At 40.7% G+C, this 21,088-nt stretch overlaps 2 protein-coding genes across 2 annotated transcripts; both read left to right on the top strand.

Annotated features, from left to right (window-relative positions):
• Positions 1-5,606: 5,606 nt before the first annotated feature.
• LOC135533992 (ferritin, middle subunit-like) lies at positions 5,607-7,601 on the top strand. The gene is made up of 4 exons (XM_064961155.1): positions 5,607-5,936; positions 6,309-6,455; positions 6,689-6,814; positions 7,232-7,601. Exons 1-4 carry the CDS (start codon positions 5,835-5,837, stop codon positions 7,385-7,387), a joined length of 531 nt encoding a protein of 176 aa, XP_064817227.1. The 5' UTR covers positions 5,607-5,834; the 3' UTR covers positions 7,388-7,601.
• An 11,601-nt stretch (positions 7,602-19,202) lies between these two features.
• On the top strand, positions 19,203-20,762 carry LOC135533990 (ferritin, middle subunit-like). Its single transcript, XM_064961153.1, has 4 exons — positions 19,203-19,210; positions 19,493-19,670; positions 19,850-19,975; positions 20,393-20,762. The coding sequence occupies exons 1-4, from the start codon at positions 19,203-19,205 to the stop codon at positions 20,546-20,548; spliced, it is 468 nt and encodes a 155-aa protein (XP_064817225.1). The 3' UTR covers positions 20,549-20,762.
• Positions 20,763-21,088: the final 326 nt, after the last annotated feature.

Here is a 21,088-nt window from a genome sequence, read left to right as displayed (position 1 = left end):
TGAAGAACCTTCGGCAGTGATTACAGCCTCAAGTGTTCTTGGGTATGATGCTACAAGCTTGGCACACTTGTATTTGTGGAGTTTCTCCTATTCGTCTCTGCAGATCCTCTCAAGTTCTGTCAGGTAGGAGTGGAGCGTCGCTACACAGCGATTTTCAGTTCTCTCTAGAGATGATCGGGTTCATGGCTGGGCCACTCAAGGACATTCAGAGACATGTCCCAAAGCCACTCCTGTGTTGTCTTGGCTGTGTGCTTAGGGTCGTTGTCCTGTTGGAAGTTGCACCTTCGCCCCCAGTCTGAGGTCCTGAATGCTCTGGAGCAGGTTTTCATCAAGGATCTCTTTGTACTTTTCTTTGTTCATCTTTCCCTCGATCCTTGCTAGTCTCCCAGTCCCTGCCACTGAAAAATATTCCAACGGTATGATGCTGCCATCACCATGATTCACCGTAGGGATTGTGCCAGGTTTCCTCCAGGCGTGACACGTGGCATTCAGCCAAAGAGTTCAGTCTTGGTTTCATCAGATCAGAGAATCTTGTTTCTCATGGTCTAAGTCTCACGCCATGATCTGTTTCACTTGTGATTGTCTCCACCCCCTCCAGGTGTCAATTATTTTCCCCGGTGTATTTATCCCTGTGTTTCCTGTCTCTCTGTGCCAGTTCGTAATGTCAAGTCAACCAGCGTGTATTTCCCGTGCCCCTGATTTTTCTTATCTTTCTTTTGCCCGTCCTCCCGGTTTTGACCCTTGCCAGCAGCTTCAACTTTTAGAAGATTAGCAGGATAGTTAGGCTAATAACTTCAACCAACTACAGTAATTATATTCAAGTTCACAAACATTAAGTATTTGAAACTCAACCGCTTTTTCTATAATCCTGCAGATTTTTTATCATTCTCCAACACCTCCAACATTACGCATGCCTGCCCATCATGCTATTGGGAATCTGCTGACACTTGAGAACTCATCTGAATTAGAAATCAAGCTCTGGTTCTCTTATTGCAGACCAGATTGTATACATTTTCCCCAGTTGTTTTTTAGAGAACATTGTATTGCAAGGTATGCTACAGTATATGTGTAGGATATGCTGTGTTGGCTAATTTGCATTTGCAACTTAGTTTTTAAACGTACATTCTAGCATACATGACACACACATTTTTCTATCTAAACACCTTTGCTTGGCTTTCTATGCAAAGTATATGATTGAATGTTTCTTTAAGCCAGCAGCTTGTAACTTGAAATGAAACATATAATCAGGTCAAAACATGACAACAACAAACAATGTCCCTGACAGATAGCTCATGAAACACCTAGCCCCATGAGCAGGCAAAATGACAGTTACAGTAGCAGGCTAGGCTTGTCAAACTAACATTGGCTAGCTTAGAAAGAAACTTGGCTAAATGGTCAACTTACCTTTCATGGGACAATTTGTATTGCATGCTGCACTTTTCAAGTACACTCAAAAACAGATGTTTAACTCAAGCAGTTTGAGTTTTCAGACCTCACTTGAGGCTGTGTTTACATCCTAGATATAAGCAGTGTTAAACTACACTTTTTATGAGAATATGTGCAAGAATTGAAGGTGCCAACAACTGTTATAGTTATAATAAGAATGTTTTCCTGTCAAATATTACAAATCTGCTCCTCCCTCGATCGGGATCATATTTTCTGCTTCTGCCCACAACCTACAGGCTATTGAATATTTGAATGAATACTTGAGAGAGTAGCCCACCATTCACATTCTATTCCATATTCTGAGCCATAGGCCTATCCAAGCCTTTACACTTAATGTAGTTGGACCAAAGTTGGCATCGCGGCACTCACTTTAATTTGATTGATAATGTATTTCTATCCCAGTTCACTTTTACTACAACAAAGTAATCATCCTCTCTGTTTCCAGCTAGACTAACACAATACTTGTTTAATTTTATTCATTATAGAATCTTCAGCTTATTAGGACTGAACATGATTTCTTTTATAACCATGTACGTATGTATGTATACTTTTTAATGAATTGATACTGCAATTAAAGTGTGTAATCAAGTCAGCAGCTTCTTGACTTTGCGTGCCTCGACTCCTATTAAGTTAATTGAATATTAAACATTATTCATGTTGTGCCATATTCTGGTCTAGTGGTAATGCTGCTGACTCTGGACCACACATGGATTCAAACCCTGCCAACACATTCATATCTGTATTCTTCTACCTTTCTGTCACCCCCCTCTTATTCATAACTTGATATCTCAATAAAGAAAGAGAAAATACTCATATATACAGTGGGGCAAAAAGTATTTAGTCAGCCACCAATTGTGCAAGTTTTCCCACTTAAAAAGATGAGAGAGGCCTGTAATTTTTATCATAGGTACACTTCAACTATGACAGACAAAATGAGGGGAAAAAAATCCAGAAAGTCACATTGTAGGACTTTTAATGAATTTATTTGCAAATTATGGTGGAAAATAAGTATTTGGTCACCTACAAACAAGCAAGATTTCTGTCTCTCACAGACCTGTAACTTCTTCTTTAAGAGGCTCCTCTGTCCTCCACTTGTTACCTGTATTAATGCCACCTGTTTGAACTTGTTATCAGTATAAAAGACACCTGTCCACAACCTCAAACAGTCACACTCCAAACTCCACTATCGCCAAGACCAAAGAGCTGTCAAAGGACACCAGAAACAAAATTGTAGACCTTCACCAGGCTGGGAAGACTGAATCTACAATAGGTTAGCAGCTTGGTTTGAAGAAATCAACTGTGGGAGTAATTATTAGGAAATGGAAGACATACAAGACCACTGATAATCTCCCTCGATCTGGGGCTCCACGCAAGATCTCACCCCGTGGGTCAAAATGATCACAAGAACGGTGAGAAAAAATCCCAGAACCACACGGGGGGACCTAGTGAATGACCTGCAGAGAGCTGGGACCAAAGTAACAAAGCCTACCATCAGTAACACACTACGCCGCCAGGGACTCAAATCGAGCAGTGCCAGACGTGTCCCCCTGCTTAAGCCAGTACATGTCCAGGTCTGTCTGAAGTTTGCTAGAGAGCATTTGGATGATCCAGAAGAAGATTGGGAGATGAAACCAAAATATAACTTTTTGGTAAAAACTCAACTTGTCGTGTTTGGAGGACAAAGAATGCTGAGTTGCATGCAAAGAACACCATACCTACTGTGAAGCATGGTGGTGTAAACATCATGCTTTGGGGCTGTTTTTCTGCAAAGGGACCAGGACGACTGATCCGTGAAAAGGAAAGAATGAATGGGGTCAACCTCCTTCCATCAGCAAGGGCATTGAAGATGAAACATGGCTGGGTCTTTCAGCATGGGTCTTTCAGCATGACAATGATCCCAAACACACCGCCCGGGCAACAAAGGAGTGGCTTCATAAGAAGCATTTCAAGGTCCTGGAGTGGCCTAGTCAATCTCCAGATCTCAACCCCATAGAAAATCTTTGGAGGGAGTTGAAAGTCTGTGTTGCCCAGCAACAGCCCCAAAACATCACTGCTCTAGAGGAGATCTGCATGTAGGAATGGGCCGAAATACCAGCAACAGTGTGTGAAAACCTTGTGTAGACTTACAGAAAACATTTGACCTCTGTCATTGCCAACAAAGGGTATATAACAAAGTATTGAGATAAACTTTTGTTATTCACCAAATACTTATTTTCCACCATAATGTGCAAATAAATTCATAAAAAGTCCTACAATGTGATTTTCTGGATTTTTTTCCTAATTTTGCCTGTCATAGTTGAAGTGTACCTACGATGAAAATTACAGGCCTCTCTCATGCTTTTAAGTGGGAGAACTTGCACAATTGGTGGCTGACTAAATACTTTTTTTGCCCCACTGTATTTGAAACTAGGTCTTGCATCAATTAAGCTACATATGCTATTGAAACATGTGCTCTTAGAGAATGAAACAGAAGTTTACAGAACTGCATCTCAAAGTTCAATTCCTTTTATATCCTAAATCAAATGTTGATGTAGACTATTTCTAAATTAGCCTAATATTAGAATGAATGTTCAAATTCTTCCTATTTTCTTCAAAGGATACAACAAACACAGACCTTTTTCAACAATAACTGCTGTAGTTAGACCTGCACTGAAGCATATTGTTTTTGCCTGATACTATGGCTTTAGGTGTTACCAATAGAATTTAACTTTTTAATAAACAAAGTTTTTTTTTTTAAATAACAGACCAAGATGAAGCCGTCAAGGCGAGAGCTTTTACTTTGCCCAAAATCTTTCAGCGTGAGATAATCCCGTTTTATTTTCTAATTACTTGAGGATTTTGATTGAATAGAAGTTTCGTAATGTTTAAGCTTTTACAAATGTACGGATATATGTGGATGCACGTGGCATTTCGGCAACTATGAGAAAAACGACTTTTAGTTGTGCGTGTTGTTCACACTCGTACCTGCCCTCTCATTAGCTAGAATGGTCCCCACCTGTTCCTGTCTTCAATCATTGAGCACATGCATTTCCATTGTGGTCACTCGGCTCTCTTGTCAATATAATAAATTATCTTTGCTTCAGTGTATGAGTGGGATAGTCATTTTTATATATATATTTATTAATTATTATGAGCACAACAATACAAAAAAATACACAAAGAAGAGTACATAAACCTAACAGACAGGCGTATTACATATCAAGATTCCTTTTCAATTAGTTAAACATTTTTTATTTAATGTTTTTACTTAACCTTTATTTAACCAGGTAGGCCAGTTGAGAAAAAGTTCTCATTTACAATTGTGACCTGGTCAAGATAAAGCAAAGCAGTGCGACACAAACAATAACACAGAATTACACATGGAATAAACAAACATACAGTCAATAACGCAACAGAAAAGAAAAAAAAGAAAAAAAATATATATATATACACACAGTGTGTGCAAATGAGGTAAGATTAGGGAGGTAGGGCAATACATTGGCCGTAGTGGCGAAGTGATTACAATTCAGCAATAAAACACTGGAGTGATAGATTTGCAGAAGAAGAATGTGGAAATAGAGATACTGAGGTGCAAAGGAGCAAAAAAATAAGTAACAATATGGGGATGAGGTAGTTGGATGGGCTACTTACAGATGGGTTATGTACAGGTTCAATGATCTGTCACCTGCTCTGACAGTTGGTGTTTAAAGATAGTGAGGGAGATATGAGTCTCTTATATTGCTTTTTTGTTTTTACATTTACTGATATTTTCAAAATAATACTTAAATTCTATCTTAAATAATGTGAAGAGGGGTTTGTTCTTTGCCCACTTCATTTTATGGATAAAGAATCTTCCATTAAAGATAAACAAATGAACAATGAAAGTTAAATCAGGATCCATATCATTTGGATCAAAATAAAACGTAATGTATAGTGTCTCAGATTAACATTAATAGTCTTCTCTTTAAGATAAAATCGTCTAACTCATTCCAAAATCTTCTGACATAAGAGCATAAGTATACAAGAATTCATGAGTATTCAAGAATTCATGAGAACACACAATGTTACATTCACTCCTGAGGAGTGGGATCGTCATCAAATGATCCGCCAAGTTCCTGTTGAAATTCTAAAGGTGATTGGCTACGCTTTGTGAGGGTGGATTTCACTGACGCATTCGGGTTGGAACAATAAATAGAGCGAACAAGGATCCTTCCAGTTCACAAGTCTGAGAAGACGCATGAAGAAGTTCTTGCTTCAACAGTGATTGAACGGAACTCCTCTGCCTTCGTCCCGCATTATAGAATATTTCGGATTGATAACATAACACTTACTTGAACTATTATAGCAAGATAGTCGAATAAACCCTTTTTTTGTACCGTTACTTTAGATATTAAAGAAAATCTGCCAAAATGGAGTCTCAGATCCGCCAGAACTATCACCACGATTGCGAAGCTGCCATCAACCGGATGATCAATTTGGAGATGTTTGCCTCCTACACCTACACTTCAATGGTAAGGAGTCTACCAAGATGACCGTTTTGTTGATCTACCTGTTTATTATTATGCCTGCGCCTAAATTCCACTTTTCACCTGACTTTTCTGTAGCCAAGAAACTCCGTTAAGTACACATTTGAGTTATACTTGGCTTGGCTATTAATGGCCTCCAGGTAGGTATAACATCCAAATGAAGCCGGGAATCTATCCTACCTTGGACAGAGCGCGTAACAACTCCATGGCGGGTTAATTGTCAGGTTACCAAGTAGACTACAGACTAGATTTATTCATGCCTATATCAAGTTTAGTTGCCACAACATGAACAGAATGCCGAGTCATGTTTGGCATTGTTTTTCTTCTTACTACAATGTTTTATGGTTATCCACCCAGGCTTTCTATTTCTCCCGTGACGATGTGGCTCTGCCTGGCTTCGCGCATTTCTTCAAGGAGAACAGCGACGAGGAGCGGGAGCACGCGGACAAGCAACTCTCCTTCCAGAACAAGCGAGGTGGACGCATTTTACTCCAGGACATCAAGGTGAGCCCTTGAGCATAGGAAACACATTTTACATCGTAGACGGATAGAAATGGTTTTTACTCCATGGAGGACAGTGTCTCCAGCGTTAAGTTGATCTAGAGAACCTGTAGTCCTGAACATACTGCCTCTAACCACTGAACTGCGTGTGAGGAGTGTAACTCTGTTCACTTTATCCTGACCTTAACGTCTGCTAGTAGTCCCTAACCCTCCTGTGTTCACTCTGTCCTGTGTAGAAGCCAGAACGTGATGAGTGGGGCAATGGGCTGGAGGCCATGCAGTGTGCTCTGCAGCTGGAGAAGAATGTGAACCAGGCCCTGCTGGACCTGCACAAGATTGCCTCTGACAAGGTTGACCCCCATGTAAGTTATGGTGAAACCACATGTATGTATCACAGAATACAGTTACTGTCCCAGGAGATAATAACTAATGACACAGGATTGTGTGACCTGCTGCTTTGCAAGTACACAATAGTCCAGATGCATACTGTGCAGCTAATGCATAAGGGGAGGCAGGTTGCCTAGCGGTTAGAGCGTTGGTCCAGTAACCAAAAGGTTGCTGGATCGAATCCTCTGGCTGACAAGCTAAAAATCTGTTCTGCCCCTGAACAAGGTAGTTAACCCACTGTTCCGCATTAGGATGTTCTTGTAAATAATTTGTTTTTAACTGACTTGCCTAGTTATATCTGCACTTATGCCATTACCACCAGGCTCTTGTGTTACTGTATCTACAATGGTCTGTAGTCATTCTCTTGTCTGACCTGTGTTTTCCCTCTTTAGCTGTGTGACTTTCTGGAGACCCATTACCTGAATGAGCAGGTGGAGGCCATTAAGAAGCTGGGTGACCACATCACCAACCTCACCAAGATGGATGCTGGCAAAAACAAGATGGCAGAGTACCTGTTTGACAAGCACACCCTGCGAGGCCAGAGCTAAACCACTTCCATCCCCAGGCTACGGCCTCCAGCCTCAGACCAGGACTCCTGGCTTCTCTGATAGATCCTACTGGCTTTGCATTTATAGGGAGGGGAGTGTTAAACTGGTGCAGTGCAACACCGCTGTAACATTGATGTTTCTGTTGACAACACTATTGTATTTGAGGCAAGGCATCTTGTAAAACAATAAAAAATATCACAAGTGTTGACCTGTAGTAATGATCCAGTCTATTTGGGTTCTTTGCTCTGTCTTACTGAGCATCTTCATACCAGTGATAAATACTGACAATTGTAGACCTACTAGTGGCTGAGGGTCATAACAATAGGAGATGTTTAATAAAGGATGTTACGTCTGACCACAGAGGGTGTCCTTTACCGCATCTTGTGGTAGTGCCATGTCAATTAAGGACCCAACTGTCAACTCTAGGTCCATAGGAGTGAAATGGGTAACTACAGTTGCTGTTGACCTTCACTCTGTATCTCTAGTTTATAAAATGGCCAACAGGTCAATGAAACCCTTGCGTTCCTGCTGGGTAAATCTGTTAGCCAGTTATGGTGTATATCTCTAATGATGACGTTTGGCTCTTACTGGGACACTCAATCTTCACTCCTTTTGTTAATTTCAGTTGGTAATGCACACTAGTTCCCCTACAACAAACTCTGAACTGAATACTCAATAGTAAATCTACAATCCTCTCGTTCACTATACGGGGCTTATTGGAGCTGTCACATGGTTGCAAAGAATGATAATTTACCAAAATTACTGAAGTCTACCATTTTGGTAATTAACAGGCACGCTTAACTTTAATACTTTAAACTGAGAAAATATTGCTTCACATTTTGGTGTCCAAATAGTAACTGAGTTAATAGTGGGTAGACCATCAGGTTAAATGAGAACTGTGTCAAATCAACAATGGCATTTTTGATAACTGCAAGTTCTTTTCACAACTGCCACCAACATTTACAACCAAGAAGTATTGACATGGTAAAATAGACTACATTAAAATATATGGTGATGTTGTTCACTGAGTTGGTTTATATATTAGGGTAATGTTTTGCAGCTAAGTCATTCTATTTCAAAATATATTTTACCCGTGCTAAGGCCACACAGAGGGCCAGAGATTTGTGATGACCTGACACTCCCAAAAAAGCCACAAGATGACATCTGATTAAATAGCATATTCCTTAATTGACCAACATTGGTATTAGTTATGGATCCCATTTAGCTGTTGTCAAGGCAGCATTTACTCTAAATGGGGTCCAGCAAAAAAAAAGGCAGTTCTATACATTACAAAACAGATTTCACACCACATTAAGGGTTTACCCTCAGGCCACTACCACACAAAATCCATGTGTGTGTGTGTGTCGCATATGTTATCGTGTCTGTGCCGATGTCTCTTCTCAGTCCCTGCTGTCCCATAAGTTGTATTATCTATTTTTTAAAGTCTTATTTTACTGCTTGCATGAGATACTTGATGTGGAATAGTTGACATGTCATGGCTCTATGTGGTACTGTGCACCTCCCATAGTCTGTTCTGGATGTGGGGACTGTGAAGTGACCTGGTGGCATGTCTTGTGGGGTATGCATTGGTGTCTGAGTTGTGTGCGAGTAGTTTAAACTGACAGCTCGGTGCATTCAACATGTCAATACTTCTCACAAATACACGTAGTGATGAAGGGTAGCCTAGTGGTTAGAGCATTGGACTAGTAACCAAAAGGTTGCAAGTTGAAATCCCTGAGCTGACAAGGTACAAAATCTGTTGTTCTGCCCCTGAACAGGCAGTTAACCCACTGTTCCTAGGCCGTCATTGAAAATAAGAATTTGTTCTTAACTGACTTGCCTAGTAAAATAAAGGTAAAAAATCTCTCCTCTACTTTGAGCCATGAGAGATTTACATGAATAATATTGTTAGCTCACTGTGTACATTTAAGGGTGAACCGTGCTGTCCAATTCTGGGCCAATTGTAATTTTCCTAAGTCCTTTTTTGTGGCACCTGACCACACGACTGGACAGTAGTCCAGGTGCGACAAAACAATGGCCTGTAGAACCTATCTTGTTGATAGTGTTGTTAAGAAGGCAGAGCAGTGCTTTATTATGGACAGACCTATCCCCATCTTAGCTACCGTTGTATCAATATGTTTTGACCATGACAAAAGTTTAGTCTCAACTTGTTACATTTCCACATTATTCATTACAAGATTTAGTTGAGGTTTAGGATTTAGTGTTTTAGTTCATCAACATACATAGACACAGAGGCTTCACTCAGCGCCAGTGGCAAGTCATTAGTAAAGATTGAAAAAGTAAGGGACCTAGACAGCTGCTCTGGGTAATGCCTGACTCTACCTAGATTATGTTGGAGGCTTCCATTAAAGAACACCATCTGTGTTCTGTTAGACATGTAACTCCAGATCCACAATATAGCAGGGGACGTAAAGCCATAACACATACGCTTTTTACAGCAGCAGATTATGATAAATATTGTGAAATGCTATAGTGTTTTATTTTATGTTTCTGTATTTTTAATCTTTATTAAACTAGGCAAGTCAGTTAAGAACAAAGTCTTATTGACAATGACGGACTACCCCGGACGACGATGGGCCAATTGTGCGCCGGCCTATGGGACTCCCAATCACGGCTGGATGTAATACAGCCTGGACTTGAATCAAGGACTGTAGTGACACCTTGTACTGAGATGCAGTGCCTTAGACTGCTGCGCCACTCGGGAGCCCTAACAAAACATCTCCCACAATCTTTTAATTATCAATTTCTCTCAGCCAATCATAAGTAATTTGTGTAAGTGCGTACATGTTGAATGCCCTTCCCTGTAAGCGTACTGAAAATCTGTTGTTAATTTATTACTATGAAATAGCATTGTATCTGGTCAATCACAATTTTTTTCTAAAGTTTACTAACGGTTGGTAACAACCTGATTGGTCAGCTGTTTGAGCCAATAAAGTGTGCTTTGCTATTCTTGGGTAATGGAATGACTTTTGCTTCCCTTCAGGGCTGAGGATGCACACTTTCCTGTAGGCTTAGGTTGAAGAGAGGGCAAATTCCGTCCGCTGTCTGCCTCAGTCATTTTCTTCAAACCAAGCTGCTTACCTATTGCAGATTCAGTCTTCCCAGCCTGGTGAAGGGCAACAATTTTGTTTCTGGTGTCATTTGACAGCTCTTTGGTCTTGGCCATAGTGGAGTTTGGAGTGTGACTGTTTGAGGTTGTGGACAGGTGTCTTTTATACTGATAACAAGTTCAAACAGGTGCCATTAATACAGGTAACGAGTGGAGGACAGAGGAGCCTCTTAAAGAAGAAGTTACAGGTCTGTGAGAGACAGAAATCTTGCTTGTTTGTAGGTGACCAAATACTTATTTTCCACCATAATTTGCAAATAAATTCATTAAAAATTCTACAATATGATTTTCTGGATATTTTTCCCTTATTTTGTCTTTCATAGTTGAAGTGTACCTATGATGACAATTACAGGCCTCTCTCATCTTTTTAAGTGGGAGAACTTGCACAATTGGTGGCTGACTGAATACTTTTTTGCCCCACTGTATTTGAAACTAGGTCTTTGTTGAAGAACCTTCGGCAGGGATAACAGCCTCGAGGGGTCTTGGGTACAAGTTTTACAAAGCTGTATTTGTCCCTTTCTTCTCTGCAGATCCTCTCAAGCTTTTTCAGGTTGGATGGGAAGCTACACAGCTATTTCCAGGTCTCTCCAGAGATGTTCGATCAGGTTCATGTTCGGGCTCTGGCTGGGCCACTCAAGGACGTTCAGAGACTTGTCCCGAAACTACTCCTGCATTGTCTTGGCTGTGTGCTTAGCGTCATTGTCCTTTTGGAAGGTGAATCTTTGCCCCAGTCTGAGGTCCTGAATGCTCTAGAGCAGGTTATCATCAAGGATCTCTCTGTACTTTTCTCCATTCATCTTTCCCTCGATCCTTACTAGTCTCCAAGTCCCTGCCACTGAAAACCATCCCCACAGCATGATGCTGCCATCACCATGATTCACCGTAGGGACGGTGCCAGGTTTACTCCAGACGTGACACGTGTCATTCAGGCATTCAGTACATTTGAATGACACTAAGTGGCAGTGTTTTACAACTAATGCCGGTTTGCCTGAGGCTGATGCCGTGCAGGTGTTTGTTCACATGCATATACACACACTCTCATTCAAATCAACACAAACAAGAACACACACATACATGTAAGAGTGCCAGACATGCACACAAACATATACAGTTGCCATTGCTGTTATGATTTTAGTTGTCCTTGATGTCCTTTCTTTTACAATTATTTTGTATATATTTTTTGCATTGTTGTTTGCTGTTCTTCTGTCTTCTCCTTTTTTCTCTTTAGTTCATTCTCATGGTTGTTGGTGCATTGGAATTAATTATTTTTTTCTTCCTGGGGGGGGGGGGATGTTTGAGGGACAGCTATTGGGGAACTGTGGGGGGGGGGGGGGGATCTTGGAGGGAAGGTCTCCGGCAGGGATGGGGGCTGAAGTGAATAGAAATATTTGACAAAACACACATCACGACGAAAAACACAACACTACATAAAGAGACAACAACATAGCATGGTAGGCAGTAACAGAATTCTGTTGTAACAGATAGGCTTACATTATTCAGTGTTTATACATCCTTGGCTGAGTACCAGTGGAAAATTAGGGACAATCAAGTCAGCAATAGCCTATGTTGCTAGCAACAAAATAATGTTTTGAGTTCATGATCTAGATAATGATTAGCACACTGGGGTAAATGTAGATGGGCAACCCCATGCAACAGGTTATCAATGCTTATTGCTAAATAACACACCTGCCTGATAATATGGACTGATATGGTATTGAGATCATTTCTACAAAGTAAAATTATATTTTAGATGGTGTCAGCATAATTTTATTTTCATTCATTTTGGAGTAATAAAATTAGTCTAAAAAGTCCAAAGCAATTAGAATCTCTGTTTCCAGGTTAGACCAACACAATGCTTTTATTCATAACAGAATCTTCAGCCTATTAGGACTGGACATGATTTCCTATACAACGGATGGGTCCCATTATGCCTGACGAAAACCAAACACTGCATTCCACAGTAAGAACCTCATACCAACGGTCAAGCATAGTGGTGGTAGTGTGATGGATTGGGATGCTTTGATGCCTCAGGACCTGGATATACTAAAATAGAGAAAATCAGAACGGTGGAAATACTGTTGTATGGCACTGTATATGTACACTGAGTGTTTAGAACATTTAGAACAACTTCCTGACATTGAGTTGCAAACGCTCCTTTTTCCCTCAGAACATCCTCAATTAGTTGGGACAAGGACTCGATCTACAAGGTGTTGAAACATTCTACAGGTATACTGGCCCATGTTGAATCCAATGCTTCCCGCAGGTGGGTTAAATTGGCTGAATGTCCCTATATGAGGTGGATCATTCTTGATACACACAGGAAACTATTGAGTGTGAAAAAACAAGGGGTTTGTTGGGGATTTTCTAAACTGTTAGTTAGAACAACAGTTTAAAGTAATATGGAAAAATATTGTTATTTGAGTTGTGATTGGGGTATATTGGTCAAATGATCAGGAAAGTTGGTGTATTTTCCTTCCATCATTCATCAGAAACAACCATATTACAGCTATTTGTTTAAAATGCCTTAGTAAGTTACATAGTATGTTACTACTGTTCTCTACTTCTTCCCTTTTTTTCTGGTCTCAACACGTTTTCGCCCTCATCACCGCTCAAGTCTGTTTCAATAGTCATGAGACCTAGTCTCCTTCCACCATTGTCACGGTGATTAGTGGAAAATAATGGCTTTCAGGCTAAAGATGGTGGATAAATGAAGGAAGTTCACTCAGGCCATTTACCACTGTCTGCTTAAGGGGGGGTTCCTCCATAGACACCAATGCGATAGCGGTCTGCTTAGTCCTTGACTTCCATTTAAACAGAACCATTGAGGGAGTGGAACATCTTGCTTCCTCTTCTGTCTCTGCTTGAGACTCCAGAATGCTGAGTCACAATGACAAGGCAGAAATACAGCCAGGGCAGAGCCTGAGTCAGTCCATACTGTAGTACAACCAACGGGAGGTTATTACAGGAGAAAGAGTGGGAAGGAGGGAGAGAAATAGGAATAGAGGGGGAGGGGGAAAGAGTACAGACTAAAAACGCTGTGTCACCCTTCAGAAGAGTTCTGTAATGGTTAATCATTTATAGTATTACTATCACTTCTGTTTCTAACTTTAACTTAAGAACATTCTTAGTTTGCACGATAAAATTGTAATGCTAAGAGATGGATAAAAATGCACAGGGTGGGTACCTGGAGGAAAATAGGGGAGGGTCATGCTTTATCAATTTCAGTCAAGGGGAGAGTTTAGTATTATTTTTTTAAACTATTTTTAAAATGTAGTCCAAGGGAGGGTCATGTAATTTTTAATTTATGAAATTTCAATATTTCTCAGTGTTTTAGAATTAGTTTCTTATTAGGCTATATATCGATGCCCGATTCCACCTGATTCTCTGCTGGGCGTGAAATATGTCGTGTGCCTATAGGTTATTTAGCGTGGTCTCAATCAAATGAGTCATAGCCTATAGGCTATAGGCTACGAAGTGCATCCTCAGAGAAGCACAGAGCAAAGTTATATTTCTAAGATAGCTGCTGGGATAGCGTAAATACAACTAGACTGCATTACACACTGCAATGGATATTCCAACCCTGAGGCCTGCTCTGCCCTTGCTGATCAAAACCTTATTTTTTGCTGCCTAACCAATGCTGTGCTGTGTAGGCCTACAGTGGCAGTTCAGGAGGAGAGTCAAAGAATTCCTCAGAAAATAATTTTTGATTAAGGCCTTGTCCAAAAAATGCAACATCTTGCGAGTAGACTAGCCTATAGCCTATGTTCTGTTCAGTTTGAGAAGGAGAGCATTTGAGGACCGGAGGTCATCTTTGATAGCTTGCTACTACTATAATTGATTTGAAGAAAAACAATATGTTTCTTTCCCATGATGTCTTTATACAAGTTATTGACATCACAATAAGCCAGATTTTAGTTACTTACATTGTGGTGCTGAAACTTGAAGCAACAGTCACAGCACAATCAATTGGAAATGGACAGCTGATGGTGCTGAAAATAGGCAAATAAGAGTAGGAATAATTCATTTAAACCGTCTTCATTTAATTAGACTTTACTAACAACAAGAGGGCTTTGTGTTGGAGCCTATGGCAGTGAGGTTGTTCCTTTGGCAGTGATTACAGCCTCAAGTCTTCTTGGGTGTGACGCTACAAGCTTTGCACAGCTATATTTGGGGTCTCTAAATCTTCTGTGCAGATCCCCTCATGCTCTGTCAGGTTGGATGGAGAACGTCACTGCACAGCTATATTCAGGTCTCTCCAGAGATGTTCGATCAGGTTCGGGTCCCGGCTTCGGCTGGGCCACTAAAGGACATGCAGATACTTGTCCTGAAGCCACTCTTGCGTTGTCTTGGATGTATGCTTAGGGTCGTTGTCTTGTTGGAAGGTAAACCTTCGCCCAGTCTGAGGTCTTGAGCGCTCTGGAGCAGTTTTTCATCAAGGATCTCTCTGTACTTTGCTCCGTTCAGCTTTCCCTCAATCCTGTCTAGTGTCCCAAACCCAGCATGATGCTGCCACCACTTTGCTTCACCGTAGGGATGGTGCCAGGTTTCCTCCAGATGTGACGCTTGGCATTCAGGCCAGAGTTCAATCTTGGATTCATCAGACCAGATAATCTTGCTCTCATGGTCTAAGAGTCCTTTAGGTGCCTTTTGGTAAACTCCAAGTGGGTTGTCATGTGCCTTTTACTGAGAAGCGGCTTCCGTCTGGCCACACTACCAAAAAGGCCTGATTGGTGCAGAGATGGTTGTCCTTCTGGAAGGTTCTCCCATCTCTACAGAGGTAGTAACCCCTTTAAGATTGATTTATTTTGTTGTCAATATTCTGAACAAAAATTGTAATCACTGTTCTGCAACATATGCTTCAACAATGAATGTATTTGCTGTGCTGGACCGAAGGGATAAGGTTAGCTTTATAATTGTTCTTTTATGTTCAAAATCTAGAAAACCATGCCAGATTACTAACTAAATTAGCCCTGGAGCATTTAATATAGCTATAAAACAAAACGAAAATATGTTTGGAGATTTGTATTACACATGAATGAATAATCTAAATGTTAGCGTTAAATAATCAAGGCCTTTAAACACTTGTTTGACAATAATTGTACAAATGAAATGCCTTTTATGGTGACTGACGGAGTTGACATAAATCCACTTAGTTGCATTTAATTATAAAATAGGTGTGTTTCCTTTACATGGTGTTAATAACTGATACTTTCGTCTGTCAAAATATAAACTTCACATTTTGATAATATTAAGGTAGATTGTCGCATCTTTTAAGAATCACTGAGCTCTAAAACAGCAACATTTTTCTTTCTGCCCCATGGCAAAAAACATCCATAGATTTTAGCTACACTAGATATGATATAACCAAAGAATGTTGTTATCCAGCATTTCTGGACATTACAGGCTTTGCCTAATCAAAACGCTGCAATAGATTCTATAACTAACCTGGTATTGGTTGTACTCTCTTCGTTCCCAAATCTGGAAACCAGTTATCTTATACATGTCCGTGTCCATTTGAAAACACAGAAAACACAGATAGATTTTCTCCAGTGTGTGTGTGTATTTGCCTGTTGCCTTTTCAGGTTTTGCCTTACACACTCTAGTGCAGGAGTATTCAACTCTTACCCTACGAGGTCCGGAGTCTGCTGGTTTTCTGTACTACCTGATAATTAATTGCACACACCTGGTGTCCCAGGTCTAAATCAGTCCCTGAGAAAGGATGAGGGGGAAAGAGTAAATTCAATTTTAATCCAGTTCCATGTAATGTTCCATGTAATGTTATTCAATGTGATCTAAAAGGCAAAACTGATCCTAAATCGGCACTCTTACTCTGAGAGGCTTGATGCATACTGCCCCAGAAGACCTAAACTGTGTTCGAATACACATACTAAAATACTGAATACTACATACTTAAGGAGTACATACTGCATACTATCAGTTCATAGGGCTCCCGAATGGCACAGCGGACTAAGGCACTGCATCTCAGTGCAAGCGGCGTCACTATAGTACTGCTGTAATTGGGATATGATTGGGCCCAGCGTCGTCCGGGTTTAGCTGGAGTAGGCCTTCATTGAAAAAAATTTGTTCTTAACTGACTTGCCTTGTTAAATAAAGGTTACATTTGAGAATACTGTAAAAGAACGGTAAACTGTTAGTTGAGCTAACTATCGCTTTGACTGTTGCTATGCAACCTATTGCTAGCATAGCCAATTAGTAGTTAGACCTCGTACGATTTCGGATGTGTTTGTAGATTAAATCTGGAGTGCCAGAGTACGCTCTGGGCGTTCCTAAATTCAGAGCGTTGTCAGATTGTCCGTTCGGAAATTCAAAGCGTTTTGCTCTCGGGGCATTCAGAGCCTACACCGGACGCTCTGGCCGAGGAGTCGGGTTGATCCGGGCGTTCTGACCTGACAACGGCAGTCAATCACCAAAGCTAACTTTGGCTAGCTACTTCCAGACACAAATGAGAGAACACCACACTCTGACCATTTTACTCACCCTAGCACAGCTGGTTAGGCTGTTTCCATGTTATCCAGAGCATTGGTGACTGCAACTGTGGTGCTGGCAACAATTTAATTACAATTTTTTTTTGCAGACGTTTACTGACACTGGTTATATTCAATGGGTGTTACGTTTGTAAATTCATCAATTCATCTGCAGTTTGATGCACTCAGATGAGAGTGCTCTGAAATCGGAGTAGATAGCCAGTGAATTTAACAATGCCCACTGAGAACGCACTATGACTATACCACTTATCAAAGGCTGTCTTAATAGTCAACTAAATGTATTGTAATGACCTGACTAGATCATAAAGGAACAATTGTCCAGACAGAGGCTTGAGTTTGCGAATTGACGGTTTATTAAACCAACTTTACACAGGCTACTGTTTGGGCCGTAGCACACGCCAAAAAGATAACAGATAACCCATAAGCCAATCGTGACCTTCTCTTGGGAAGCCCAGACGTAAGAGAGAGAGAACAAAAAGCTGAACCTGGTCTTAACTTCCAATGCTCCACCCCCCTGCCCAACCCCCCTCCACGCCACTCTGCCAACCACCAGGATGCCCGGCATCAGAACATTCCAGGCATTCCCGTGATTGGCAGATAGCAGGTTGATTGACATGTCGGACCCCGCGAACACCGGGTACTGGTCAGTACAACACAACCACCTCCTAGCCTAACACATAACACACAGCTGTCTGTGCGGGTCGCTACAGTATGTTAGGTAGCAAGCTAACATAACGGTGTATACTACTGCAATGATAGGCTATGCGGTTCGTAAGAATAGTGTAGCTAAAGAATTTTAACTTATTTGAAAATTCATTACATCTCTTACACGCCCGTTTTCTGAACAATTGCATTTATGGGCCCTGAAAGCACGGAAATAAAGTCCACTGCTTGTATTTTTAATTTTTATTTTATTAACAACAAATCAATACATAAAGCACATGAGGGAACACAAGCATACATAGATTACAAACAATGGACAATCGAGCTAGGGGGTACAATATCACATTATAATTACACAAGGACCTTAAGGGACATGCATATACTTAGAGAGCATTTAACCGTCTTAAAATACAGTTCCATTTCTTTTTGTAGGGTATGAAAATGTGGTTTTCTGTTTGTAAATTTACATTTGTGTATATGAAATTTGGACAAAATAATAATGAAATTAATTACATTAAAATGTTTCAGTTTATTTCTATTGTATGTAAAGAATCCAAACAGTACATCTGCTTGTATACTTCGTATTTTGGCTAATACGACATCCGGGAACTTCTGGCAAACTAACTATATCCATTATTTGACCAATAACCATACTACATATTCCACTTACATCACAAGTAGTATGGTTAGTGCAGTTAGTATGAGTATTCGAACACAGCTCGAGTTCCTATGAATACTAATGACGTTTCAACTACATGGCTGTATTGAGCAATAACCCAGCACCCTGAAAGCACCCTGTCAACAGTTGTGGAAGATCAGGTCATGTGAACTGAAGTTGTTAGGAAGGTACTTTATTTCTGTAGTCTTTGATTTTCATTAGCTGTAAAAAGGTTTCCACTTCACAGTTTTAACTTAATAACCCATGTATGGTTAGATGTATGTAGCTACTGATTTTGTGTAGTTATTCCTAGGCTAATGTAATCAACTTTGATAGACCACATGTCAACTAGAATATGTCATTTGAAACCGAAAGGTGTATCAACAAATACCATTTCTACAAAAGCCAGCCTTTCCTTCTCTGTCCACTACTGTATTCCCATACCTCATACTGAAAATTGAATTGATATATATAAAAAAAAGGTGTGATGAACCCTACAGTTTTTCTTTTGACTGCATTCTGGAAAAGCTAAATAATTAAGCAACATGTGCGATTGAAACATGTGCTCTTAGAGAATGAAACAGAAGTTTACAGAACTGTGTCTCAAAATTCAATTATTTTATATGCTAAATCAAATGTAGACATAGATTATTTCTCAATTAGCCTAATATTAGAATGAGTGTTCCAATTCTTCCTATTTTCTTCTAAGGATATAACACACACACCTTTTTCAACAATAACCGCTCTAGTTAGACCTGCACTGTATCATTGCCTTAGGCTGATAATACTGCTTTAGTTGTTTCCAATAATATGTTACTTTGATATAAACAAAGCAGCAACAAAAAAATATAGACCGAGATGAAGAGGTCAAGGGGAGAGCATTTACTCCGCCCAATATATGTCCGCGTGAGATAAGCCCGTTTTTTTCTAATTACTTGAGGATTTTGATAGAATATACGTTTCGTAATGTTTAAGCTTTTACAAATGTACTGATATATGTGGATGCACGTGGCATTCCAGCAACTTTGAGAAAAACAACGTTGAGTTGTGCATGTTGCTACACGCGTACCCGCCCTATCATTGGTTATAATGGTCCCACCTGACCTTCACTGTTTTCATTCGTTGAGCACATGTATTTCCATTGTTAGAGTGGTCACACTGTTTTGTTTATCCACCCAGGCTTTCTATTTCTCCCGTGACGATGTGGCTCTGCGTGGCTTCGCGCATTTCTTCAAGGAGAACAACGACGAGGAGCGGGAGCACGCCGACAAGCTACTCTCCTTCCAGAACAAGAGAGGTGGACGTATTTTACTCCAGGACATCAAGGTGAGCACCTGAGCATCAAACACATTCAGATTGTAGACTGATAAATGACTTTACTCCATGGAGGAAAGTGTCTCCAGCGCTAAGTTTATATAGAGAACCTGGAGTAGTCCTAAACATACTGCCTCTAACCACTGAACTGAGTGTGAGGGGTGTAATTCTGTTCACTCTGTCCTGTGTAGAAGCCAGAACGTGATGAGTGGGGCAATGGGCTGGAGGCCATGCAGTGTGCTCTGCAGCTGGAGAAGAATGTGAACCAGGCCCTGCTGGACCTGCACAAGATTGCCTCTGACAAGGTTGACCCCCATGTAAGTTATGGTGAAACCACATGTATGTATCACAGAATACAGTTACTGTCCCAGGAGATAATAACTAATGACACAGGATTGTGTGACCTGCTGCTTTGCAAGTACACAATAGTCCAGATGCATACTGTGCAGCTAATGCATAAGGGGAGGCAGGTTGCCTAGCGGTTAGAGCGTTGGTCCAGTAACCAAAAGGTTGCTGGATCGAATCCTCTGGCTGACAAGCTAAAAATCTGTTCTGCCCCTGAACAAGGTAGTTAACCCACTGTTCCGCATTAGGATGTTCTTGTAAATAATTTGTTTTTAACTGACTTGCCTAGTTATATCTGCACTTATGCCATTACCACCAGGCTCTTGTGTTACTGTATCTACAATGGTCTGTAGTCATTCTCTTGTCTGACCTGTGTTTTCCCTCTTTAGCTGTGTGACTTTCTGGAGACCCATTACCTGAATGAGCAGGTGGAGGCCATTAAGAAGCTGGGTGACCACATCACCAACCTCACCAAGATGGATGCTGGCAAAAACAAGATGGCAGAGTACCTGTTTGACAAGCACACCCTGCGAGGCCAGAGCTAAACCACTTCCATCCCCAGGCTACGGCCTCCAGCCTCAGACCAGGACTCCTGGCTTCTCTGATAGATCCTACTGGCTTTGCATTTATAGGGAGGGGAGTGTTAAACTGGTGCAGTGCAACACAGCTGTAACATTGATGTTTCTGTTGACAACACTATTGTATTTGAGGCAAGGCATCTTGTAAAACAATAAAAAATATCACAAGTGTTGACCTGTAGTAATTATCCAGTCTATTTGGGTTCTTTGCTCTGTCTTACTGAGCATCTTCATACCAGTGATAAATACTGACAATTGTAGACCTACTAGTGGCTGAGGGTCATAACAATAGGAGATGTTTAATAAAGGATGTTACGTCTGACCACAGAGGGTGTCCTTTACCGCATCTTGTGGTAGTGCCATGTCAATTAAGGACCCAACTGTCAACTCTAGGTCCATAGGAGTGAAATGGGTAACTACAGTTGCTGTTGACCTTCACTCTGTATCCCAAGTTTATAAAATGGCCAACAGGTCAATGAAACCCTTGCGTTCCTGCTGGGTAAATCT

Source organism: Oncorhynchus masou, unplaced genomic scaffold (assembly GCF_036934945.1).
Source record: "Oncorhynchus masou masou isolate Uvic2021 unplaced genomic scaffold, UVic_Omas_1.1 unplaced_scaffold_2892, whole genome shotgun sequence".
NCBI lineage: Eukaryota > Metazoa > Chordata > Actinopteri > Salmoniformes > Salmonidae > Oncorhynchus > Oncorhynchus masou.
This window is presented reverse-complemented; position numbering and strand designations above follow the sequence as displayed.

Excerpts from the sequence above, each read along its gene's own strand:
- LOC135533992 (XM_064961155.1), top strand. The coding sequence starts at position 5,835 with ATGGAGTCTCAGATCCGCCAGAACTATCACCACGATTGCGAAGCTGCC. Across the intron at positions 6,456-6,688 it reads TTTTACTCCAGGACATCAAG|AAGCCAGAACGTGATGAGTG; the intron begins GTGAGCCCTTGA and ends TGTCCTGTGTAG. Across the intron at positions 6,815-7,231 it reads CTGACAAGGTTGACCCCCAT|CTGTGTGACTTTCTGGAGAC; the intron begins GTAAGTTATGGT and ends TTCCCTCTTTAG.
- LOC135533990 (XM_064961153.1), top strand. Across the intron at positions 19,671-19,849 it reads TTTTACTCCAGGACATCAAG|AAGCCAGAACGTGATGAGTG; the intron begins GTGAGCACCTGA and ends TGTCCTGTGTAG. Across the intron at positions 19,976-20,392 it reads CTGACAAGGTTGACCCCCAT|CTGTGTGACTTTCTGGAGAC; the intron begins GTAAGTTATGGT and ends TTCCCTCTTTAG.